This window comes from Micropterus dolomieu, linkage group LG15, assembly GCF_021292245.1.
Source record: "Micropterus dolomieu isolate WLL.071019.BEF.003 ecotype Adirondacks linkage group LG15, ASM2129224v1, whole genome shotgun sequence".
NCBI classification, from domain to species: domain Eukaryota; kingdom Metazoa; phylum Chordata; class Actinopteri; order Centrarchiformes; family Centrarchidae; genus Micropterus; species Micropterus dolomieu.
The window spans coordinates 15906246-15933000 of record NC_060164.1 but is presented as its reverse complement, the minus strand read 5'-3'; the positions used below and the strand labels follow the sequence as shown (position 1 = coordinate 15933000).

General features: G+C 42.1%; 1 protein-coding gene across 4 annotated transcripts in view; it reads left to right on the top strand.

Moving 5' to 3' along the window:
- lrmda (leucine rich melanocyte differentiation associated) overlaps nucleotides 1-26755 on the top strand; it is a 230090-nt gene that overhangs the window by 152043 nt on the left and 51292 nt on the right. For 2 of the 4 annotated variants that reach the window (XR_006828286.1, XM_046070142.1), the window contains exons 4-5: nucleotides 803-942; nucleotides 4310-4436. Coding sequence is in view for 2 of the 4 variants with exons in the window: in XM_046070142.1 (XP_045926098.1) it covers nucleotides 803-942; nucleotides 4310-4436 (267 nt within the window). In the remaining 2 variants the exon portion in view is untranslated. Of the gene's footprint in view, nucleotides 1-802; nucleotides 943-4309; nucleotides 4437-8024; nucleotides 8190-24306; nucleotides 24423-26755 lie in introns of those variants that run through there. The other 2 variants (XR_006828287.1, XM_046070143.1) reach the window with 2 other exon arrangements.

The window sequence follows — 26755 nt, the reverse complement described above, 5'->3', positions numbered from 1 at the left end:
AAACACGTTAAAACCAGAGCTCTGCACAGCCACCCTACATTCAAGACATAGACACATTGCGAGGCTGTTTATGATCAGTCAGAAATGTGTGAACTTCCCCTCTAAGCTTCAGAACAGGTTTAGCAATGTGTCCTGTTTTCCTCTGGTTATGCAGATCCTACCGGGTAACGATGCTCACTCTCTCTCACACATTCACACACACGCACTTCCAGAGTCAACATTAAAACTGGGGCTCCTTGAAGTGTGCGTCTGGGACTGTGCTGAGTTTGGTTGTGAAGTGGTCGGCACATGCTAATAGGCCAATTATGTACATCCTGTCGTGGCACAGTGCCATTTTAACGCTCGAGCACTGCATTAGTGCAGTTGTATTTTGACACTTCGGGGCTCAATTTTCCAAGTGAATGTATTAGTGATGAATGTGCCTGCTTAGGGGCTGTTTGTTTTTTCCACGTTTTGCAAAAGTTTTCCACAGCACGGCTCTGGGAAGCACGGACTGTTTGAACCACAGGGCATCCATCATTTTGTCACTGTTCTGCACCCGGCCACCTAGGAAATGAAAGAGATCGAGAGAAAGGGAGAGAGAGCGGCAGCCAAATTGTGTCACTACTATATGCCAAAGCCTGCACCTTAAATTGCCCCTCTGTCTGCCCAGTCTTACAAAGCCAGTGACTAGCCCCTTTGAGCACCTCGGTAAATTTGACAGTGACGTGTTTTAGTGCCGACAGGCCCGGGAGGGGCTGTCCGGGTAGTAAATGCTAATGTAATTAACAGCTCTAGGTCCTTGACATCCGCCCTTTGACACCTGACTGATATCGAGGCACTGCTGGAACACTTGGCTGATGTGACCCCGTCACTGGAGTACCTAAGCCTGCTGGGAAATGAGGCCTGCCCCAACCAGCTGGTCAGCCCGGATAAGGATGAGGACGACTACCAGAGATACAGGTCTGTAACTACATGAACTGTAAATTAGGTCATACATAAATAAGGGATCGATATTACCCTGACACACAGACGTACAGATGGATAGATAGATCATGTTCTGTGTATGTGTTTATATTTTCAGTCTGACAGATTTGATACTGAACTATTTAGAGTGATAGCTTTTTGTAAGTAATGGATTTGGAGATGTTGCCTTTTTTAACATCCAGCTTCCAGCATTTCACAAGTGACTGTGTCAACCACATCACTCTAAAAGCTTTGTCAACCGGCCCCTCTACACTCCAGTTTGCAAAATGGATTTCATGTGTGACTAGTCACCACCACAAATGAGTGTTTACTACCCTGCCTTACCAGAGCAGATGATGCATTAAACATCAAGCTAGGCCTCAAGCCATGCAATATGACCACCATTTGTCAGGGTCCTTTACATGAAATGCGATAAAAGGCGAAAAGCATACTCTCTTTTGTCTGTTTTAGCCCTAAGTGCTTGTTTCTGACTCTGTGTTTCCTATTAATCATTTACCACCCATGTCTTTCTTGGATAATCTTTCTTCTCTCTTTTTGTCTCCCTTTCACCCCCCCCCCCCCCCCCCCCCCCCCCCCCCCCCCCCTCTCTCTCTCACTCTCCCTTCTTCCCCATTCCCCTCTCCCCACATGCTTTTCTTACTGGTGAGGAAAGCTGCTCTGTTTTGACTGACAACGTCTAGTGTCCTGTAATGTAATATTCATAATGTGTCATATAGTAAAACATCAGTTTGAGCGTGATGCAGATTTCATGTCTGACAAGGTTAGGCTGTATGCAGGTCGTGACAGCACTGGCCTTGGGCAATAAATACCCAGCCCAGTGCCTTGGGAGCTCTTGGTCTCTCAAGTGAAATACCCTGGTGCGTTGCATCGGTGCCCCAATTAGTGCAATGACATAGAAACATAGTATTTCTTCACACAGTATTGTGTAGTCTGTGGGGAGGTTAAACGTTGACCTCTTCTTAGCAGACCATCATACGCTCAGTGGCCATTTGCAGTACTACAATAACAACAGTTAAAAGCTGTAAGATTATATGTTCACAATGGTTACTGATTATGTAGCATTGTGCGTATAGCACACGGTCTCCTCAGAAAACTGTCTGCTTGAGAAACCTGGAATTATTGTGACAATAGATAGCCTTTGCGATGTATAAATATTAACGTGTTTTTACGTGACATTTTAACCTGTTATCTTGAGGAAAGTTATCAGTTTGTACGATCTCCTTTTGTGGCAGATCAAAGAGCTTCAGCCTGAGTTGCCTCAGCCGCTGTTTTAAAGGTTTTTATGTTATCTTCCATAGCTGTATAATGATTGTTAGGTGACACTTTATTTTATGGGTCACATAGTTTCTTAATATCTTCCTAGAAAGGAACTGATATATAACTATAATGTCGTGGGAATGTACCTAGAACAAACTAAGTGGGTACTAATTACAAGGAAACTGTAAATGGTGTTAATTACTTTCAAATAATTTTGGTTAACTATTAGCGTAACCTTCTTTTATCAGAGTACACGCAGAGCAGGTCAGCTTAACAGTGTAGTTGGAAAATACAGCACAATTCAACATGGTGTTCTTTATGGTAAAAAGATAATGTTTTAGGAAAGTATCAGGAAATTATGGAATCCATAGTTTTTCAAAGTTTACAACAACCATGTCCAAGGCGCAGCAAACATCGTATTGTTGTCGACACATGTTTGGTATTGCTAAATAAAGTCTTCTCTCCCACCCCTACCCTCCTGTGCTCTCTTATCCTCATTCTTTGGTTGGGTTGAATCATTAATATCCCTACTGGCTGACAGAGCCTTGTCATCTGCTCTGACCCTGTGATGGTAGGTTACCTATGGAGAATGACCTCTCTGCACGTTTCCCAAGGGCATCGTCACATTTCATCATGGAAATGCCCTGAACAAAGTCCTTTTTACAGGGAGGGAGATACAGGATGGGATTGGGGCCTCTTGGATTTGAGTGCTGGTGCTCTCATCGGAAAAGGAGCTCTTATTAGGGTTAGGGGCAGGTCATTGTACCCTCAAATAATATTCCTTTAAGAAATAATTTTGGGCCATGTGTTTATATTTAGTGTTTTAACCATTTATTCCTGATTGCTGATAAGAAGTATTTCTGTTCTATGTTTTTCTTCTTTCATTTTGCATAGATATATTTTCTGTTCCATGTCAGTCTAAACGTGATCCCTGCATCCCCTCCTTATAATCCTCAGGTGTTGAAAACTTGACACGGGCTTTGCCATCTCCCCTCATCGCCATCGCCATCATCAATTTGTCACGGCTCTTTGCGCGCAGGTCTTGTCTCTGCCCATGTTCCCCGTCCTTTCTCACCCTCCACTTAGGTGCTGCATGCATGTCCTTTTTGGCTACCAGCTCAGCTCTGACATACTGGTTCCTCTATCCCTGCCTGCCTGTGAAAGGATCTGTTGTCATCTATGTATTCCAGCCATTATCTTTTGACGTTTCTCTCCCTCCCAATGAAAGACAGAGTGTGTCTGAAAGCTTAGGGAGATATCTGTGATGCTGCAAGAATGACAGCTCTGGCAGACAGGTTGTATCTCCTTTCGTGCTATTTATGTCGTACTTATTCTTATCAGCTATGAAGGTTATTACATACAAGGAAAACTCACCATTAAATCTGCATCACCATTAAGTCTCAGTAAACACGGCTTCTTTTCAAGTTTTGTTGATGCGTGCATTTACATATTAGAAAGTGTGTCAGTTTGATTAGTATATCACGGTTTACACATTTCTTTAGATTCTCTGTCTCTTTGTCAAGAACTGGCCTACAAGGATACCTTTTAAAGGGTAATTTCTGCATTTTTAAACCCGGGCCCTATTTTCACATATTTTGGGGTCAAAATGGCTTGTTAAAGTTTAAAAAGAAGTTAAAATGTCTGTACAGTACAAAACTCCTGCCAGCAGCTGTAAACTAGCTGCAACGTATTTAACATACAGTTCTCGCTCTGAAATCTCATGAGAGGTGAGATGCTGCAGGAAGATGCCGGTGAAAACGTGAGTCAGAGTGGGAGGAGTTTGTTGTGTACATGGAGGAAGTTACTCCATTGTTAGACACCTCGTATACCAGTCTATGCCTGTCAGTGGCAAAAAGAAGCAATTTTTGTGGACGAAATTTTGACGAGCACATTGGCCCCAAAGGAATACGTTGCAGCAACTGCAGCCAGATCGTGGCCATCCACTGCATGTATTCCAAAACTTTTTGTTCCTACTAGTCATTTCGACAAAATATGTGAAAATAGGGCCCAGGTTTAAAAATGCCAAAATTACCCACTAAGAAAGCAGTATGGTACAATTTCAATCAAATTGTTGTTTTTCTCACAGGTACTTTGTTCTGCATAAGTTGCCCCAGCTGAAGTTTCTGGACACCAGGAAAGTAACCATGAAAGAAGTGATAGAGGCGCAGGAAAGAGGAGCATTGATGAAAGTGGTCAAACCTAAGTCGGAAGCTGTAAGTTAAGCTCTTTTTTTAACACTGTTTTAAGCAGTAGTCCCTCTGCAGTCTTATTTGGATTTGTCACGTTCATCCCTTTCTCCCCTTTTTCTATTCTTTTCCTTTATCCCTCCATTCTTATTGTGCATGCTAGAATGTCAGTCCCCCTTAAGGTCCTGGCACTGTGGCCCTTTGAAAAGATTCTGTCTTTACTATTGCTTCAAGTGTGCATGTGTGTGTTGCGTGTGAGTGCATGTGTGTGTAAGTGTGTGTGACCGCGGCCTGACCTGATTCTGTATGCATGAGCCCAGATCAAAGACGACGGGCAGCTGTCCGGTTGCGGATGTGTTGCCAAGTGTGACATGGCTGGCGATTGGAGTGACAGCTCACGTACATTACGCTCACAATCGCTTAATTATCCCAAGCCCCTGCACTTATTCCTCCCTGTCTTGTTTTGGGCCACACAGACTAATTAGAGCTGGGGAGGCTCATACATATATACCCCCCCCCCCCCCCCCCCCCCCCTTTGAGAATGCAATATAAATGAACGGCTTTTTCCTAGATTTGATTTCATGTAATTGTAAGGTCATGAAATATTTACAGTTTGGATCCGCTAAGCTTTGTCGTTTCATGGTCTCTGGGGTTCTGACAGTGAGCCTGGGAGGTAAAAATGGATCCAGAGTAGCAAGAGCGATGGCATCGAATGACAAATCAGGAGCATGTGAGTCGATGTCGGGTTTAAAAGTGCACAAGTAAAACAAAATATTTATTGTTTCAGACAATCAGCTAAGATGGTGTACTCTCTTAGTTCATGCTATGCTTTGTTCTTGATTCTTCATGCAAGTGGCAAGCGAGAAAGCAAAACACTGAAATAATTTAACCTCAGTCTGGCATGTTTGGTAGATGGAGAAAAGTGGAATGAAAACACTGTTCATCCACTTTATATAAAAAGAAACTAAGGACCTCTACAATGCTTTTTGGCAGGGTAAAGTCACTTTATAAGATATTATTTACATAGCTTGTCAGTGAAAAAGAAATGTTTGCCTTTGTCGCCACAGCCTTAGATGAAAGAAGAGATAATCACTGATTCTAGCTGACATGATGTGTGTGTTTTTATGTCTTTGTGTCTTTGAACCTGCTGTATATGATTATTTATTCCCTATGCAAAGTAAAAGGTTACAGCTTTGATGAAAACACGTCTACCCCCCATTGCACACAGTATTTTGTGTGCCTAAACATACTCCTGCTGTCCTATTCAATGTTCCTTATTAGCAGTGTTTGACTGAGTCTACACAATGTAGAGAATTTTCTGCCTGGACATGTCCCGTGTCCCGGCCCTGAGACGTCACAGCAGCATTTCCATAACATTTGTTTTGAGTTAGATGAGATGTGATGTGTCAACTATATCAGACTTGATGAGCCGTGAGTACCTCCCGGCTCTAATTGTCGACATCATCAGAGTGTTTGTAAGCTGACCAATAGTGCAGGCCACCAATTAATGAAACGTCTGCAGCAGAACAGGAAAGCGAGGAGAGATAATGGCATAATAAGATATTTGTGTTTGCTTATATGTCTGTACAGCAGGGTGTTGCTCATAACATTGGCTCATGATACAGTGCCTGCCATTTGCTTCGTTACAAAGGATGGTAATTAGCTGTCTTGCTGTCGCTTGCACTACCATTTGAGTCTCAATTAGCGCAAGTATTGGAGGGAAAAAATACAGCAGTGCAGACGTGATTTAAAAGGTTTATTTTCTGAAATTATTTGACTTTGGGTGTATCTTTTTAAAGTTTTTTTGCTCTGCGCAAAATTCTTTTTACTCCAAGACTTTATGTGACAAATCTCCTTCCTACTGTTTACAGGAGATAAATTGAAACCATAGAAATAGCAGCAGCAGTTCTGCAGCAGGGTTACAGCGATACATGCCCATTCATGACAGCATAAATCTGAAGTAAGAGCCCCTTCTCTATCAGATCATTCCCAGTGCACGAAATACGTTTTGGAATAGTTAATGGACTCGCTATGAAAGAGACAGTGATGAACTTTCGAGACTCCTCTTGAGTCATATCGGAGTGGATTGTGAGCACAGTTCTAACTCCTTTTCAATCATGCCATTATGGCATGGCGCTGAGCGAAGCCACATGGTTCTGATAAAGCAGTTATGGTCTTTAGCACAATCTGAACACCATAACATTTTATACATTCCCAGTGTTTTCCATGTTGCCTAAATCACAACCAGACAGCCAATGGCCGGTTGTTTGCAGGAAAAGGCACACACGCACGCATGCACACATAAAACTGTGATGAGATTTGTAAATGCAGTATTAACAAAACAATTGTAGCCATTAGAAAAATGTATATCTTTGTGTCACAGAGTCGAACCATTACTGCAAAGAAAAACATGACAAAGAATTGTGGTCAATTAAGATACCCATGTTAATACACTGAGTGTCATTTTGTGGATTCTTTCTTTAATTGCTATTGTGTGTCTTCATGCACTTGTGGCATGATACTGAAAGTGGGTGACAAGGAGCTGTCCCTGGTTTGTCTGTATGTTTTGCTATTTGGCTTTTTTTCCTTTGCGTTTTTGCTACACTGCTTTTCTGAGTGGAAAAGACAAGTAGTGGGACAGAAACAAATGCAAAGTAACAAAAACAAGAGAGGGGGAGAGAGAAATATATATAAATACCTGAAGTAAACAAAAAAAACAAACAGTGTGGACGATTAAATGTTTTCCCAAAACCACAACACTAAGCAGAGTCAGAGTAGAAAAGCCTTGAGCTGTATTTTGGGAAATTGGGCGTGTTGGAATGCTATAATGTGATAATTCTCTTTGAGGACTTAGAGGTCATGGAGTGAAATGGCGTTAAACCACGTAGAGCCATTTGGACTGTGTTGGGCTGCTTTTGGAAAATACATGTGGTACTTTTTGGCTCGGTTCCTCCACCTCCCTCCACTCTGCCACGGAGCCCACATTATGTTGTTGAACCCTTGGGGTTAAACTGGCCATGTCTATCAAAACACTGTGACAGCACATTCTGTTTTCGGATCCCAAGCACTGCTAAAAAAAACGTGCGTAGCAAATTTAACTAGTAGAATAACATTTACTCCTTGCCACATGTTTAAGAGTGTTTCACAGTGAATGAAGTAACTCCATGGTTCCCCTCACTAAGCACAGCTTGGTAGCTACGTCAGCGGGTATAAATGTTCCTCGGATGTCACTTAGATTTTGCCTGGACATAGAATTTGACTTGATTTCCTAGCATGAACACACGCTTTTTTTCCCCCCACATCCTTCTGCGTATAATGTAAAGCAGACTGCATTGCAGGGTGGCTTGAGCCAGCTCCCGGGTCCCATGAGTCTCTGCACACAGGGTAACGGTTCTTCAAGGGAATTGACAGTGACAGAGCCAGGAAAGTCCTCAAGTGGATCTTTTCAGTTCTGTTTTTTCTTCCCCAGACACTAACCTGTTTTACTCTGCAGTAGACAGCGGTTCATTTTAAGTTCGCGCTGAAAGGAGCAGTCCAAATCTAAGCTGCATGGTTTCAGACCCATGATTGTGCATTATGTGAAGCATGATTGTGTTTTCTTGTTTTTTTTTGCAGTGCAACTCTGGAAAAAGAGGAGGCATTTTGCCTATAGGTTGGTTGTTTTCTCAAATGTACCCTGTAAAGTATGTTGCCACGTTCATCTATGTGCTTGAGAGTTATGAGTTCCCCGAAGCTCTCAAACATAACAAACAGCATGCAATATAGCGCTTTGTGAATGTGCCTTCAGTGGGTATGCTGAATCATTTTACTGAACAAATGTGTCCTGAGAGAAAACTCAAAGAATACGGTTCTCAACAGGGGAAGGAAATATAACCCAACAGATTGCTGTGGAAGCAAGTTTATTACCACTCTTGGCTCTCTGCTAGATTCTGTATTTGCACCAGCTATTATACATACAGAACCCTGATTTGTCACCTTAGTTTTATGGCACATTCCTGAATCAATATGTATACAGTAGGTCAAATAAGGACAGCACTGTGGATTGAGTTGGAGTTGTTGGCTAAATGTAACCATACTGAGTGTCTGTCTGCTTTATGTTCCGACAAATAAACTCACCGACATATTGTGATCTGCTTGTTTTCAAATTATGTTCTTTGCCCCATCTTACATAATGTCTTGTTATCTGTTAATTACATCACTTGAGACACTGCTGTTCCCCATCTTTTAATGACAACATATTCTAAATGTTAAAACAGCTGTTTATAATTGTTTTGACATGTTTAGTTTGTATGATAGATGAAACACGCTGCGTGTTTGTGTCAGATATTTCCAGGAAGCCACGTGTTCATGCTCTCAGGTATGTGTATTTGTGTGTCAGTATCTTTGAGTGTTGTGTGCCTCCATGTGTGTATTTCTCTGCAACTGTTTTCTGACTGCTGAAGTAGAAGCTGTCCGTTGTTTGGACCAGTGCGGCAGGCCCTGTTCTGAGCACTCTGGCAGCTTAAGCTGAGAGGTCATGCAGGGGTTATAAGCTGGGAAAACAACAGCAATTAGAGGGAGTGACTCACACTGTCCACATAAATCATCCAAGTCCTGAATATCATAAACACACTGTAAAACTTTAAAGCACAATTAATAGTAAGTAATAGGGCCAAGATTGATTTATTGCCTCTTTCAAAGCCTGGAGACATGGGTGCGTGACCTGAGTGTCATGTCACTCTCGCAAGCAAAAATGATAGATGGTATTATTCATTTTTGGCTAAACACAGCGAATAAAAACAAACATGTGTTTTTGTAAGGGCTTTTATGAGACACTGAAGTGGCTGCGTTGCATTAACTGATTTTCCTCTCCTTCTGCTGGCATCCAGTACAGAGAAAGAACGCCTCTGTGGTGAAGCATTTGTTGTCTCGACGTCTCTTGTGTTTAGCGGTGGAGTTTGAGGCCTGTCAGAAAACACGCCAAGGCTGGCCAGCAATAATGAGATGTCTCCCTCTCCCATTTTGATATAAAGTTTTCATAAACTCTGACAAATCATGCCATCGTTCATGTAACTTTTCTCTGTTTTGTTTTTTTTATCTGTAAAATATGAGTCTTTGTTACTTTTTTATTAGTGTAATAATCTTGAGTGCCTGGGATTGGCAAGTTTCAATGCCTTTGCTTTTAACACATATTGTTCCAACCAGATTCTTTATATGCTTTTGGGAGGGGCCAAGTTTTTATTGTAATTTTGCTGTTTTCAAAGTTCCTTTTAGACACAGAAAACTACAGGGAATTTGCACACTTCCTCCTTGCAGTATCATTGAACTATTATTATTTATCAGACATATGTTAAGCAAATTCTGCACACACAGCCCTACGTCTCAGTCATTATATTCCTCTATAAAACTGAGCCTTCTTTCTCTGCATGCCAAGGGGCTGCAAAACTTCACAATCCCTGTACATGTACTGAAGTAACAACATCATAGCCACTAAGGCACCTCTTCAATTACACGTCTTATCAAATGCTGCTTTTAGCTATAACATCCCAGTGAGTTGGCCTATCAGTCCAATCAGAGCTAATCCTTCCCTGTTGGTCTCTTTGGTGACAGGAAGATGCTGCTAGCCTAATGAGAGACAGCTGGCTTAGTGTTTTCTGTACACTAAAAAGAATAATCCATCTTTCTTTCTTACCCCCTACCCCACCGGGGGTTTTCCACAGAAATGTGCCAAACTTTAAATCTCTCAAAGAGATCAGTTATTTCTTTGCCTCTCTCTTTTAGTTGGTGTTGACAGTACACATTAATCACTATTTCCGCACTCACATTTATAGTTCACTTTGAAGTTGATTGTCATGTGCACCCTCTCGAGGCGGCTTTGCTTTAATTCACATTCAGATTTTTATCAGATAATTCAAGTTAAGTTGTTGCTGTTTATGACATGTAGATGTTCATGTGCTATTACAAAAAAAGTTAATGAGCATTAGAGCTTTGAGTCTGTACAAGATGAGGTGGATACAGTCTTTACGGAAGTGTCACTTGTTTATGATTCAACATAGGGACCAGAGTTTAAGTTAATTTGTGTAAAACTGCAAATGTTGTTCTCCTTAAATATGCAAAAACATGGTGACATTGGACCTTTCCCTCCCTCAGTTTGCTGGATCATTTGAGCTTTAATCCATTATATGAGCTGTGTCTGTTCCTCAGTACAGTGTTAATGGAGATGGAGTCTTCTTTCAGCAGCGACTTTCAGGAGCATGCAACAGAGGACAGAGCCAGAGCTGAAAGTCCCTCCACTGAAGTTTGTGCTTACACAGACCTTCTTTGTGGTTTTTAGAGCTTGTCAGACATGTCAAGCGCAGGCTAGAAAAAGTATATTGTTTCCAGCCACTTGGATTCCTTTCTGCCTGACATCTGCCACTCAGCCGAGATGATAAATTCTTGCCTCATTAAGCGTGGGTGTGGGATTACAGGCTGACAACACATTAATCACTGGGCTGGGTGGCAGCAGCTCTGCACCAGCTACAGGCATTGTTAACCAAACTTTTCTAATGTGTCACTCTCCTCCCTGACAGCCCATAATCAATCATCCTGATTGACAGGACTGATAGATTACACTATTTATACTTTGTGTAATGAAAGCTAGCGTTTCCACCTACTGTCATTGTGGAGACGATGATAGGCCACACCGTCCAGCTGAATGGGAACACATACAGAAAGAGACGAAGAGAAAATAAAGGGTAGGCAGACCTTGGTGCTGCATTGTGAACTTTAAAAGAGACACTGTTGAGCTCTGTGTATTCTGGGAGTCTGCATTGTTCCCCCTGCACAGTATAGCTTAAAGGCAGTCTTCACACCATCACTGAGCTATTGTCATCAGTGTCGCTATCAGTGGCAGGCCGTGCTCTCGCAGGTAAAACTATGCTTTGTCTGCAGTGGGATTCGGTTTCCCCGTGACCCCGTTGGTGAGGTGAGGTTTTGTTGTTGTCAAACCATCTTTTCTGACAAAGTGAATGATTTACACATGTATAACAACAAAATGACAGGACACCATATACTGTATGTCTATACTTGTCTGTGGGCAGAGGTCAGCAGGACAATGGATAATGGATTTCCCTGTTTCCTTACTAAGAGGTTTAGAACTATGTTACATCGCTTTACAACCCCCCTAGCAGTAATTTTTTTGCATGGGAACTTGTGGATGAAATGACACACTGCTGGTAGCCTTCAAACATAATAAGGTTATGTTTCTTTTTTTGTTCATTTTCAGCCGTACGTCTTTGTCTGGAATTAGAGATGTCCTCGGTACACCGAGAGAGGATATTGAATATGAGGTCTTAGTTGAGAGGCTGCCAAACAGAGAGAAAGAAAAGAAAAGGGGGGAAAAAACAGTCCATCATGTTTTTGACAGGCAGTAAATCTGAGACTTTTTATGAGACAGTGTGCTGTCAGGAAATTAGTTAACTAGACTAGATATTATGGAAAAGCCAGGTAATTTACCCTCAGAGATGCAATCGCAAATAACTAGCAGGAGGCCGCATCCCTGACCTGACATTGCTTTGTGTATAATGCAAAATCTAGTGACATGCTCAATGGGTTCTGTCAGCTGCAGGATTGAATTCTCTGCATACTGCGTCTCAGTTTGGAGCACGCTGGTCAATTATTTCTGAGGCTGTCAGTGCGTAGGGAGACACTGTTATTTAGTATGTGTTAAGTTGGCATCATTAAGACACTCACTTGACAGAGAATAGCACAACCTGAACGTTATTTATTTTGATTCTCCCGACAGGGGTAACCTTCAAACACGTTGACCTCTCCCTATTTTGCGGTTTGTGAAATCCCACTCGCTCCATTAGGAACAGGAGCTGTCGAGATGGTAAGGAATCAAATGGCCGAGAGTCGTCTAATCTAACACGGTAATGCGCAAAAGAAGCTTCCATTTGTTTGGACAGATTGCTCTGATCACACAGTGGCAGTTCAGTGTCTATCCACACTTGCGGATTCGACATTGCTGTCCAAACAATATCTTCAAAACACATACTGAAATGTCATTTTATCAGAGAGCCATGCTTTTTTTTTTGCCCGCAAGCACAGTACTGAATACTCAGAAATGGATGCAGCGGTTTTATGTTGTGTGTTCCATTTAAGTGGAACAGAAACACTAGCTATGCAATATGTTATCTCTCATACAACCAGGTCCCCTGCATGTACACATCATGATTCAACACTGGCATGTGAAAGGAATAGTTAATGGTTAAATTTTGGATGACAGGGATAGTCTGAGCTGAACAATCAGGACAGAATAACATAATTGTGATCTTTTGACTAGAATGTTAATGATTTTTGGGCCAGTTAACTTAAAGGTATGGACATAACTGGTTTAAGATTTGAACTCTGTGGGAAAGTGAGTGTTATCATTCTACATTGGCCTTCCACATCCTCCAACACCACCAGCCCTGGTGATGAATGGGAAACCTGATCGAGTAAAGCCTCAGCATCACCTCTGTTCAGCAGGATGACATGATTAGGAGGTGACAGCTTCTGTAACAACATCTCTGCATTTATCTTTTTCTGCTCTCTCTCTCTCTCTCTCTCTCTCTCTCTCTCTCTCTCTCCCCCACCCTCCCTCTCCCCTTCTGTCTGTCTGTCTCTTTCCTCTCAACAAGTCAGACTACTCTATAATTAATGTCCCCGAGGGCTATCCGCAGGTCAGGCAGGGGGGGTGCTGTTGAGACAGGTAGTCTTGACACCTCTAGCTTTGTAGCTTATGCATGCGGGTGGGTAGACGGCTGAGGAGAGGTGAGAGAGGCCAATGATGAGGGCTAGAGTGTGTTTAGGTTGGAGGCTAAGTCGGGAGGAATACTGTAGGTTGAAGGAAGACAGGCCTCGCTGTGCGACCTTTCCACCTGAGAGACAAAAAGGATGGTTTTTCACAGGATTAACCAGTCAAATCTGGTGCATTAAGGGCTTAGCCTGTCAGGAGTATAATATTTGAGTGACAGAGAGGGAACATACAGTTTCAATAATATCAGCACCACACGCATTTGGTCTAAAGAAGACACTTTATGTTACGAGATAAATTCTTCAGGGATGGTTGATGAGTGAGATGTTCATTTTAAAGAACGTGTGCAAAGGCAATTAAGTAAAGGCTTCATTGCATCTGGGCCAGTGCCCAATTCAACTAGTCAAAAGTTTGCATAACAGGAGGTGAATTCACTCTCACGCTTTGTGGTGTACTGCCTCTCACATTACTTTTTAAAGGACTGTTTTGTCAGTATATAAGTTTAAAGTGTGCCCATACACCTCACATGTTCATCTGTCCAAAATCCCCACTCTGCATTTCACAAACACAGCAGCCCCCTTTTCCCAACAATCATTCTCTGAATAGCCCAATCATCCCTGTGTTTTCCACCAGTGGAGAGGCGTTTTTCTCTCTTTTTTCCCCTTCTCAAGTTTTGAATAGACGGAGAAAAAAGGGGAAAGAGAGAAGCAGGGTGATGAACAGGGCGTTGGGAGAAGTGGACAGCGGTAAAGAGAACATTAAGTTGGGACAGAGGCGGAGAGGAGGACATTCTTTAGCAGTGGAAAGATGTGAAAGAGTGAGGGTGCACTGGAGGTCATTGCAGGGGCAGAGGGGTCAAGTGACACTCAAACAGCATTCTTCTGTCATTCATGGGCGTGTTGGAGAGGGCTGTGAAAGATTGGCATAGGGCTAGAGGGCACAGATGGGCAGCGAAGTGGGTCAAGATCCTTAATGCCACAATGCTTCAATGTCACCAATCTGCACAGAATGTGTCATCTTGGTTGTTGTTGTTATAAGAGCTCAGTGAAGGTACAAGCGTCCGTCTTCTGAAACATGTGATGAAAGTACAATATCCAAATCCTTTACATGCTAAAACAAATAGTATTAAGGTCATAATTATTATCCACATGGCATTTTATATTTTTGAATTTTCGTTGTCAAATTAAGTGCATCATTCAGCAGTTATCAAAGGCGTTATAACCTCTGACAGTTTCATTTGGTTTCTATTTGCAGTTGGCGTTCAGTTGTGAGCTGACAGATTTGTAATGCCACTTCCCAGAATAGTTCTGACTTCTATGCACTGTACCACACTTAAGTCACTGAATCAGCGCCAGTGAGCTGTAAAGGTCTGTAATAAGATATCCTGTGAGATGCACTGTAAGTCATAATTAGTAACACATATTTTATTTCAAGGATAACTTCTCCAGGCAAGGGGGAACAAAGGTGTGTCATTTCATCAAGTCTGATTAAGTGAATACAGGAAGTACTGTGCTGTGTTAGTAGGTGGCAACCAAAACCATTCTGACAGACAATGATCTCTATTTCTCTTACCGTTTGTCTGTCTTCCCTGTTCACTTTTACCTCGTGGTGATCTAAAGCTCCCAAAGGTGCCAGAGATGTCCAGTCAGCCTGGCAGCATTGACCTTGTAACAGCAACCCATTGTGTCCCATTCTGTAAGATCTATCTTTTATTTTGTTAAGACCTACAACTGTAACCCATAGCCCAGACATTTAATATGATATGATAATAAGTATCCCCCGGGATCACCTGATATGCTGTTTCCATGCAGCAGGCAGATGGGTATAGGGCACAACGGGCATCACTTCCCAGCATTTTGCCTGCCAACTGGCAATGTCCGTCACCAGACGTGTTCGGGGTAATCCGAGAGGTGGGCTGAGCTGCGGCGGCTCTGACTTTCATTACACCTGTGCTAAAAGCGCGGTGAGGAGCAGTCTGTCCGTCCTATCTCCCCCCCACCCCCCACCCCCCACTGTAAGGGAATATTGAGACAGTGGATCAGATGGGATCACATCCTGTCAGACTCATCAGATTTCAGGACGACATGAGTGCTTTTGTCAGCTGGATTCCAGCCATCTTCTTTCTCTCTAGAAGGGTTTTCAAAGATAACGTGTCTCAGGACTTGACCCCCCATCAAAACAATAGTATCATTGTAATGCCATGGCTCTAACTAATGCTAATGGTGGATGGTACATAATTCATGAGATATCAGGGTGATCAAAATATGAAGTCCTAGTCTAGAATCCAAACCGAACCAGCAGGCCAGAAAGACGGAGACAACAAGTCCGATGCTTCTTTCATGAAAACACCCCTGTCTTCAGCTCATCCTCTCATCTCATTCAGCTTCTCTCTTAGTGGCCTCTGTCACAGATGTCATTCTTTCCTGACACCTGTCTGCCCTTCCCTCTTGTCTCACTGTCCCATCTCCTTCTCTGTGGGGTGGAACTGTTTGTTTTTGGAGGTTTGTTTATAGGGGGAAGGAATACCCCGCTGCTCCAGGCCTCCTCTAGTCTTTCAGCTCATCACACAGAACATGACAGCCCTCCTTCTCTTTGGTGCTGAGATGAGCTGTTACTCCTGTCCCCACGGGGAGTCAAAATTTTCTGCTTCACTCTCTCCTTCTTGAACTTCACTTCAAGACAGCAGATCGATACTGTGTGCGCGAGCAAACGCTACCTGCTTTGGGCCGTGTACACAAACATTGTGTAATTTTGCAGTGAAGCAGTTCGAGGTTATATACCAATTCAGTCCAGGAGGGATGAATGTTTCATTGAATGCAGTTACTCCAATTTTTTTTCCACCCATAAACTGTCCTTGAATGGAAATTCAGTATTAACTTAAGCAGGCTTTTTTGGAAATATTATTGGGTGCTAGGGGCAACAATTTACAAACCGCAGTAAAAGCAAATCAGTGGTACAAAATATAAAATTATGAACCACTGATTTTGTGTATTTTATTTGCTATCATTTTCATTAACACTGTGTAATAACCATGTAATCTGCACTGTTTGGACACTACAAGCTGTAATCATTGCAATGAAATTAGGCCTTAATTCTGTTAAACATGAGTGGTGAAAAGACTATGATTGGCCTGTAAATGGGAACGATGTGAAATCAGACACTGACAACTTGTAGCTTGTAATTATGCTGTTTTGCTGACACACAGTGTAATTATGTTGCTTACTTTAGCAATGATGTGTTACACACTCAAGTGTTGCCATTTACAATGTCTGTGAATGAAACAGGAATTTAGTGCACTGAAAATGCAGTGGTTTTTTTGCATGTATTTCTGTCATGGCTACCCTCACAACCATAGGGCCAGACTATGTTTTCGTTTGTAGGCAGGGGAAACTGAGGTTCATGGAAAGTTGTTAATACCAATAATGTACTGGGTGGTCTACCACTGGCCTTCTAAAGCCTGCAGGACTCCACCAAGCAAGCCAGCTCCCGGTTTTGTATCCTATTTCTGTCCTTCACGCTCCTCTTTCTTTCTAGCATTTAGGTTTCTCTTTGGAATATATCAGCACAGCAGATAACCCCAAGGTATAAGAGTAAAACCTTGAGTTCACACACATGTACTCAGGAGTTGTTTTTCTCTGGGTGGTGTGTGCAGGTTGTGTGCATTTCTTTTTCTTTTTTGTCTCTTACGGCATGGAGTTGAGACTGAATCAGCTGTTCACGCAACCTTCTCACATAACACACACACAGACACAATATTCAGACATGTATAAAACCCCAATTGCACAAACACACATTTTTGCACACAAAAAACACTCACACACCTAAAGAGGGGGCTGTGCCTCCGGGGGCCACGTCAGTTACCTGCTGACACACAGGCTAGTGATTGATGAGACGCCGGGGGCGCTGGAGTAGACTTTGTCAGCTGCTCATAATTTATACATCTTATCTCCATCAGAAGAAAAGACAGAGTGCCGCGTTGTGTATATGGAGATGAAAACACTGGGCTTGTTTAGGCAGCGGTGACAGGGTAGCTGCTAGCTGTTAGCCGTGGCACAGAGTGATAACTCAGATTGCTATCTGTTAGCTTTCTCACCAGGTCCCTCTGTGGCCAGAGCCTTCAGTCTTTGCTTGTGACAAATTCTCTGTCTGTCAGTCATTCTCACTACTCACTACTACTACTACTACTACTGTCATTGCCTCTCTCTCTCTGTCTCTCTCTTTAATGTTTCCCTCTTTCTTTGTGTCTCATTTCCTCTCCTCTGTCTCACTCTCTTGTGTCTCTGCTTTTCCATTCTGTGACCCTTTCTTTCTCTCTCTGTCTCCCTCTTCTCTGTCTATCTCCTGTCACATACTCAGGCCAGGCAGGCCCAAGCCTCTGCTGAAAGGTGCTGGCTCTTCCTCAGTCTACTCACAGGGCGAAGGTCAGGAGAGAGGCAAGGCTTGAGTTACAGAATAATTAGCTCCGTCAGCATCATGTTGAAATCAACAATCAGATGTTGTGTGAGGGTGGGCCAGAGGATTTTTTTTAGTACAGTACAGGCAAGTTTGCTTTTGAATATGTGTGTTTTATATATTGAAAAAAGAAAATTTCTTTGTCGGCACTACAATAGTCTAACTTAATGGATGATAGAGGGTCTGTGTTTCAGAAAAAACAGACAAAACAGCACAGTGTCTTTCTGATAAAAACAAATGCAGCATCGTGTCAAATTTGTGGTAATAACTGTAGTTCAAGCCAAGAAACAAAGAAATGTATCGCTGATCCTGCATAGAGCTTGTCAGTGGTAAATTAATCTGACTTCTGTTGCCCTGTACACTCTGTGTTTGATATTGACTTCCTGAATGTGAAAAGAAAGTTTATCAACCCACAGAACTTCACCTTACTCTCCTCCAATTGTCTTTTAGTACGCTTTGTTCTTTCAAATTGTGTTCAGATGTTTTTAAGAGTGTCAGTTAACTACTGCATCAGCAAAACAACTTTGATTCCATAACCCCTTCCCACTATTGATCTTGCCTTGTAGATAAAAGAGCGCTCTCTCTGAAATCATGCATTTTTCATTGTGGTATCAATGGCAGCCTTTGCATTTGGCATCCCACTTAGCTTAAAGCTATACTCACAAATGCTGTCTGTTTTGCTCTATTGATTCAGAGGGTTTGCATCTTGTATATTTGAGATATCAGTCCCTTGGTATCATTTTACTTTGTCTTTGATCAGCCTGATTGCTGTAAACAGCCACAAAGAATCAAGCAAATTATTCTAATTAATGTGTTTTGGTAGAGATTAGCATTGTGCCTTGCATTAAATATTCAATTGATACTTGAGCTTTGACGTAATTAAGAAAGTGCATGTGGTAATTCAAATCATCATGACTGCTCAGGCTACTGCAGCTGCTTTGTCTGTTTGGACAGTTATTTGTACATGAAATACTATTTTTCAATATTACGCACACACGGAATCTTTTTCTTGAAAATATTTCTATACTGTTATTTTAAAATGTCCATACCGTATTCCTACCAGACATAAACAAGGAAAAATTGAGAATAGAAGTCCAACATTACCTTTCTCACCAAATAGTGGTTGGCATTGTGGTGCTGATGCTTGTCAGGTGTTAAACAACACTTTGGACCAAGGACAGACAAGTGAGAGAGTCCTCCTCTCTAATAGAATCTAAAAAGATGAAAAATATAGTGCAGGAGACAGGAAGGACTAGTCAAAGAGGTGACCATCAGCATCTCAGCTGCGGGGCTTGGCAGCCTCCAGCCTGCCATGGTGTAATTGGAGAGAAAACATATATGGGAGCAAATAACCCCCTGTCAGGGGCATTAAAAGGAGATGTTGTGACGACTGAGAGCCCTGCCAGCTGAGTACAGCAAAGTGGAGGGGAAGAATAAGGTCCATCAAATGGAAAAACGTGCTTGGAGCAACCGTACATCGAAATATTCAAGATAATTGTTGACCGGTAGTGGAATAGAGCATCTATGTTTGTTTGTGGAACTTTCCCTCAAGAGAAAAATGGATATTTGTCAGTACTGACACTGTTGTTATCCATTCCCTGTCAGCCTTTGATTGATTTGGTGTGTCTGCCATGATGAGTATAATTTGAAAATGGTAAGGGGTAACATTAACAGTAGAAGTGCTCAGCCCTTATTACTGTGGAGTGACATAAAGGTAGGTGATGGAAACAGGGAGGAAAATATGACTCACAGTTAAAACTCAGCACTGAAATGTTGAAGGGAAACAAGCAAACAAAATTTCATTATTTAAACAGATAGATGGTTTTACTATATGGGAATTAATATAAATATAATGTTTGGAACATTATAAACTTTAATTATGAGTTAGGCAAACAACATTAAACTTTTCCTATAATATATCATGCATTTATTCTGAACAGTGTCTTATTTCCGTTCAAATAATATGTGCAGTGTTTGGGATTTTTAAAGGATGCTGTAGAAAACAAGTAGCCTCTTCCCAGGATTTCTGTGTGGATCTGAGGACTCTGTAGAGAGGCCCCTGTGGTGCCATTGAAACCCTTGGTGAACCTTTGTTTGGCAACTAAATATATCTTCTAAAAAATAGGTTGTGGCGTGCTTTCACAGGCAAAAATTCCAGCTTCTCAAATGATTGAATTATCGAAGGCTCTCTGTTGTGCTCTTTTTCAATTTTTGTCTCTCATGTCTGTTTCACGATCTTCACAAAAGAATTCGCCCATGTCTCCTGAACTTCCCCTGCATTTGGAACCTGCCTGACCCCACCATTCAACTGAGCGTGTCAAAATGTTAATGAGGATACCCCCAAAAGCGCTTAGAGGTTAAATTAAGTCTTCATAAGCTGTCGGTCGAAATTCAATAATTTATTTACTTGGCATGTTTCCACTTTCCCTGCCACTCTGCTTCAATTCTTGTTTCTATCCGGGGACAGGGCTTGTCTTGTTGTGTTTTGTTAAATTTTTTTTGTGTGCAGGCAGCTGTGCAGGCAGCCTTTGTCTGTGTGCGAGATTGCTGCTTTAGCTCGGTGGCCCCTCTCATTAATCATCCGGTCAGACTATTTATAATGCAGCAGCCAAGCCGCCACCTCGGTTGCCATTGGCTTTTGTCACCGTGGCACTCGGTTTTGTGGCAGGAGGAAGCCTAATTATTAACTGTTAGGATGACAGCCAGCACTGTTCCGTCAACACGGCTGGCTGACAGTCAGACTGAAGTGATAGCCCACTGAGCAGCCATGGACCAACCTCACACTATACAGTTCAATCTAATTTTCTTAATCTTAAAAGTATATTTTGACACATTGAATTAAAGTTGGTCCTTTTTTTGAGTTTTTATACTTAAATAAATCCTAACCAGTTGAAGGAAATTTTCCTCATGAAAAAACATGGACATATCAAACTATGTCTTCAGTATGCATGAACTCGCACCTTTTTATTTATCAAGTATATTTGTCTCAAAACAACCATGAAATGTTTGCAGTAAACTGTAAAATTTCTTGAGTTGCCTCAACATTTCATTGGCGTTGTTTTCTAATTTTGTATGGAAAGGTTCTGGCAGAGGCTGCCAGTCAGGATGTCTGTTTTCTAAGTATTAATCAGTTATGTTCATCGTTTATCGGACTAGCATGAATAATTAAATCACTCCCTGCTTTGCTACGCAATTCCATATCTTGCAAATTCAACAAAGATTGAGATGGCGCTGGACTGGAAGTGTCAAAAGGATATGATATGTATCTTTTTGTGGCAGGGGGAAAAAAGAATTAGTGAAAGCCTCCTGGAGAATGACAGTCTTTGTTATTTGTCTTCTGACTTCTTAGCAGACAGCTATCAGGAAGAAAAAGAACTCACTGTGCACCACCGAGAGAAGAAAATATGTGAGTCAGACTTTCCCCTCCTTTCCCCAAAGCTTGAGATCCCCCTTCCAAAAATGAAAAGGATCAAGTTGCTGTCACTGTCACCGAACAAACATAAACTTTTCTGGCACCTAATAAATAGGCAGTGTGGCATTGTTCTCAAAGCCAGACAGGTGTGTCTGCCTCAGTGATGATGGATTCCATTATTCTGTATGGAAAGCCTGTTGGCTTTCTTGTCATATGTTGTCACACATCTCTCTCCTGAGAGAGAAAGGTTTGAAAGATGGCCAAAAGTAATTACACAGACGCGTCCCTGATGTTGTTGCCATGTGTTTTCTTCCGCTCATCACCACTAAAGGTAGAAAAAAAAATCTCCCACAGCTATATTTCACAGGGAGAAGAGGAGTGCAGAAATGTTGGTGCTCTACTGCTCTTCTGCTCTTGTTGTGTTGATTGCTAGCTCATTAACCATTCAGGTTTATTTTTCATAGCTATGAACGCTAGCTTTGGGAAAGGGCCCTGGGCAGTTTTAGTCATCACTAAGGTGGAGCAGCAGGCACTGATCCAGGTGTGTGGTGATGACATTATTTGCACCTGAATGGCAGGTACATCAACATCTCTTTGTAAACGTATCAAAAGAGAGACAGTGGCACCTTTGTTCTGCTTGCAGCCCACTTGGGTTGCTGACAGCTTGCTGATTGATATTATCATTCTTAATGTCAGTAAATAGTGCCATGCCAGATAAAGAATCAGTTTCCTCTTGGTACTGGAGAGCTCATTTATCTTTCTGCAGCTTGCCCTGGCATATGCCGAAATTGGAGCCGGAAGTAGTCTTCCATTTCAGTCAGAAAGGGATGTGTGGTTTGTTCCCCACCATCTCCTAATCTTCCCCCTCTGTCTCGCTTTCTCTCCTTGTCTGTGTCTCCCTGGTTATTTTGATTCTGAGTGAGTGAGACTTAACTGGGAGAAAAGATAGAGCTAAAGTCAGTTGTAATATGTTAGGACAACTCTTGATTAGATTCTGTCAGAGTGAGGTCTTTCTGGGTCTCTCCTGCTCCAGTCTCCCTGTCCTGGAACACTAGCTTAACAATGAACAGATATCAGGCCACTCAAGAGCCCTTCCATGAATTTGTTACCAAAATAAGACCCTTGTTAGAGTGATACCTCTTCAAAGGGTGAACTACAAAATTATCTAATTGTGCTTCATGTGCGGAATATATTCCGGCCCTGAGGGGGTCATGCATTTAACGAGTTCTTGCAGAGGAACCAGGATATAAAACCTGCACGCAGTAAGCCTTTCTATAACCGTACAGTGGCCACCAAAGGTCTTTGAGACATCACATTGAAAAGGTTAAACACTGACAGTGAACAACCCTAACATGGTGGGTACACAACCTCCACTGAACAGCAACAAATGATGGCATTTGAAAAAAATGAGAAAGAAAAGGTACGGGAGAAAAGTGAATATTTTTTATATTATTATTTTAATTTTAGGCAAGAATCTAAATCGACTGGGTATAAGCAAACCGCACTTGAAGAGGCTGGTGCGTCACGTTGCTCGGAAAATAAACACACACACACACACACACACACACACACACACACACACACACACACACACAACTGAGTGCTTTGTAGAAGTGCACAATTCAAAGCATCCATCTCCGTGCTTTTCCTTTAACCCCTCCCCTCTTCGTTCCTGTTACCCCTTACTCTTTGCTATTATGTTGACAGACAGCACTGATATCCTCTGAGTTGGTGATAGATACGTCATATCTCAGGGAGAAACGGGTTTGTCCTCAGCAGGTAAATATGCCGCTCCCTCATCCTCCAAGTAGACAGACACATGTGACACTTTTCGACACTCTCTTTCCTGATAGCACTTTGGCATGCAGGCAAAATCAAAGGGGGCATCTTTCACATGCAATTACAGCGGAAGATAAAGACGATGAAGTACGGTGTACAAAGGAAAGCTGGGGATCAGAAGGTTGTAATGAAAGGTGATTAGAAGTGGAGACTCCAGCCAATGAGCTGAAGAGTGCTGGGGAAACAAACTCTTTTCTATTGGAGACATGATTAGGCATTATCAAAGCTGATAATGACTGACAACTACTGGCAGGCAGACGTGACTCAAAACTATGGTAGATCAATGTGTGTGTAAGAAAGTGAGAGGGAGATTGGCTACAAATGTAAATGGCTTTTATACAAAGCACTATATAATGTCTTTGAATTAACTTGCTTGTCAACAGTAAAGGAAAGCCAATTATATTGGTTTCATTCATTGGATTTCTCATCCTGTTTTAGTGACTAGTGACTGGTCCCCTGCTGTTTGGCATTTTGGTAGCAGACATGCTACTAGATGCACGTCTGCTACCAAAATGCCGAACAGCAGGGGAAAACCTTGACTCCCGACCAAGTGCGATGCCTCTTGAATATTTGGGCTAAAGATAATGTTTTTCAGTTACCAGTGAAGGTGCATAAGAACAATGAGGAATTCAAAATATTCACTTATAAAATGAAGGAGAATGAATTCCAGCGATCTGTTGAGCAGTGTCATGTCAAGGTAAAAGAATTGTTCAACAGTACATCAAACTACCTAAAGGTTGTGAACCCACTCTAAAAGGTATCAGTATGCAGGCTAAATCTGCTTGATTTTTCTGTGTGATGGACACTGTTGTTCCAAACGTGCAATGTCAAACAATATCAAGAATCTGCTCACAGTAGGAAATGAATTAATTGTGGTCGATGGTAATAAAGTATTAAAACATTTTAGAACTCTAGAAAAGCAAAATATTTGTTTAAAATGTTTGTAAAAACATGTTGCTTTCTCTTTGTAGTCCTTGGTTAGTACACTGACAAGTTTTTTGATTTTATTATTATAAAAACAATATACTATAAAGATTACTACTACATACTGTGTACTTTAATTTCCTCATTTCCTCTTAGTACAAAACAGTAAAGTACTTTTGAACATTCTGCTAGAAAAAAACAAAGATACTAGAACTACCATATCCAAATAGTATGCAGTGTGGAATTGGGCATGGATTTTGTATTAGTGAGAGTGTACATCTAATACAAGAAAAACTGTAATCTAACTCTATTTTTAACCAGATTACTTTGGGTTTGCCTATTTTATCTTTTATCTGAACTCATGCATCATCAAGTCTCTTACCTTTTCATATGATCCTATTATATCTTTGAGTGGAAGCTACCAGCTTCCATACTGTCAAATCGAGCTCATTTCACTTTGTACTGAATACCATTTTTCTTCTGTCCCTCCATCCCTACTTGTTCCTCCTCAGAAAAAAGCCAGCCGTCCTGCTGGGCACTGAGTGAGTGAGTGATGGACATTTGTTTCACTTCTCTCTGGCTAAACTGAAGAAAAGGAGACCCATTCCTCGGCCTGCCATTGCCAGCTGTGAGTGGTTGTCAGGGTTGGGACTGGTCCAGGGCCTGCTAATGGTGCTGTCTGTCTCAGTCAAGTCCTTGAGACCTCAAGAGACACCAAGCTTCAAAGTTCAACTGGAATTAAGCACCTGGTGAATGAACAGAGGGCAACTTAAGCTGTCATGGATGAAATCATTGTGACATTAAAAATACAGTTTTACGCCTTAAGAGGCTGTATTTGAAGATGTTGGCATGCACTCTTACCAGGATGAATGTCGGGATTAATCATTTTGCGAACCAGTGGATTTGTGAAAATGAAGTTACTATTCAATAGTTCCTTGTGTGCCTTATACAATTTGGATTAGATATTGATTATCATACCAAAAGGAACCCCCTCCAAAAAGGAGGAAAAACACAAAAATAACACTGACACTGGGGTGGATCACAGGGGCTTCCACAAACAAACAGCACTAATTCAATGCCTCAAAGACACAAAAGCACATTCAGTCAAAGCAAACCAAATAACATCCTTGTCAAGCATCTGGTAAATGGGTTATTTGGCACCTTAACAACAAGTTGCAGTTCAGGCCCATTCAGATTGTCAGCAGACGCTACAGGCACGCTGTCTGAGAATGAGAGGCTTAGCAAGAAGGGGGCTGCGGGGGAGCGCTCTGCCGGCTGGAGAGTTTAAGACCAGCACTGTGGCTATTACAGGATGTCAGAAAATATGCTTAATTGAAAATGATTAGGGCTCTCGTAAAAGCCGATCAAGTCAGGGTTTTGGGGAGAAAGCGCAATTGTCCCACATAATCCTCCCTGTCGCTGTTCTTTCATCTGGATGAAGAGATCAAAAAAGAAGGGATTTGTAAAGGCCAGACCTCCATGCGCCACAGCCACTGAGCTCAGCTCCTCTCTTTTTTATTCACTCTCCTTTTCAAATGCACTTCCTCTCTTTCTCTCTTCTTCCTCGCTATGTTGCTTTTTGTCTTCACACGTCATTTTTCATTGGTCACAAGGTATGTGGAGGTCAGCCCTTTGCTGTGATTTTTGGTGAACGCTCCTGTCCAGCAGTGTATCGTAGCATTGTGGGTACTTTGTAGCCGTGAATCACGGTGAGGGCTTGTGTGACAGCATGTTTAGAGATTGCACAGTATTGCCCTTCATTATCAGACATCAAAGAAACACACACAAATGCACTCACCCACACACAGGCTATGGGTTGTACTTCCATGTCTTCCTTTATCCGTCTTTCAGAAAGAGGATAGAAAGCGGTCTGAAATGAAAGCTAGAGGGGCCTAGAGAGAGTCAAAGTGAGACACACATAAACATTCACGCACACATACAGGAATCAGCTGTGAGCCGAATGGATCTGAGTTGGGGGGAGTACCCTGCCCTCATGCCCTCTCTTTGAAGTGAGGCACAGGCCTTATGTACAAGCCCTAGAGAGGGGCATGTTTGAATCCCCCCCATAGGCTGGTTGAAGGCAGCAGTCCGAGCGGAGCACACAACACAGAGAAAAGAATGGAGCTTCCTAACTGAGCTGCTTTCTCTTCACACACTTTCTTCACTCACACCAGAGTGATTTTGTTCTGAGAAAGACTGCTTAGGGCAATGAAACTCACCATACTTGATTTAATGTCTGCACTGTTTTAAGGATGTGAGATACAATTTGTGAGAGCAGTTCTGTGTGATTTTGAGCAGTTGTATAACAACCCAGTGGTCTTGATGAAGTTCTTTTAAAGATTTTCTAACAACCTCTGAACGCTGCTATCAGTCACTTTGAAAGTGATAGCCCGCAACTCATTCAAGTTGCCCTCGGAAAGATCTGTAATGGCCTTTACTATTTATCTTAAGATTGATGTAAAATAAATTCTACCAAACAGAAACATGTGTGATGGGTGTTTAGTTCTAGTCTCAACAATTATGTTTAAGTCAGTGGATGAAGAGGGATCGTGTCCATTTGTGTTGAGTGCAACACCATTAACCTCTAGCCCGATTAGCAGGATGGAAGAAAAACTCTGAGCAGATGATTTCCGTCACTGTAATGTCACACTGTTGTTCTCAGCTGCCGAGGCTGCGCTCATAGAACACACTGTAAACACACACACATGCACTTTGATAGACTTTTCCCAGCTTGTGCGCCCGGGACTTGGCTCACGGGTTGGGTGGGATATGGTGAGACGGTGTGAGGTCTTGTCTGGTCTGGTCTGGGCCACTCTTGCTCTGCTCTGGCCTCGGGGAATGTTTGGCGTGAGATAAGGCTGTGTTTGAAGAGGAGCTCCAGATGCTCGTATATTACAGGTTGTCTTGACATGCCGCAGATAAAGCCTCAGAGAAGCTCCTGTCGCCAGGCCGCACCACACA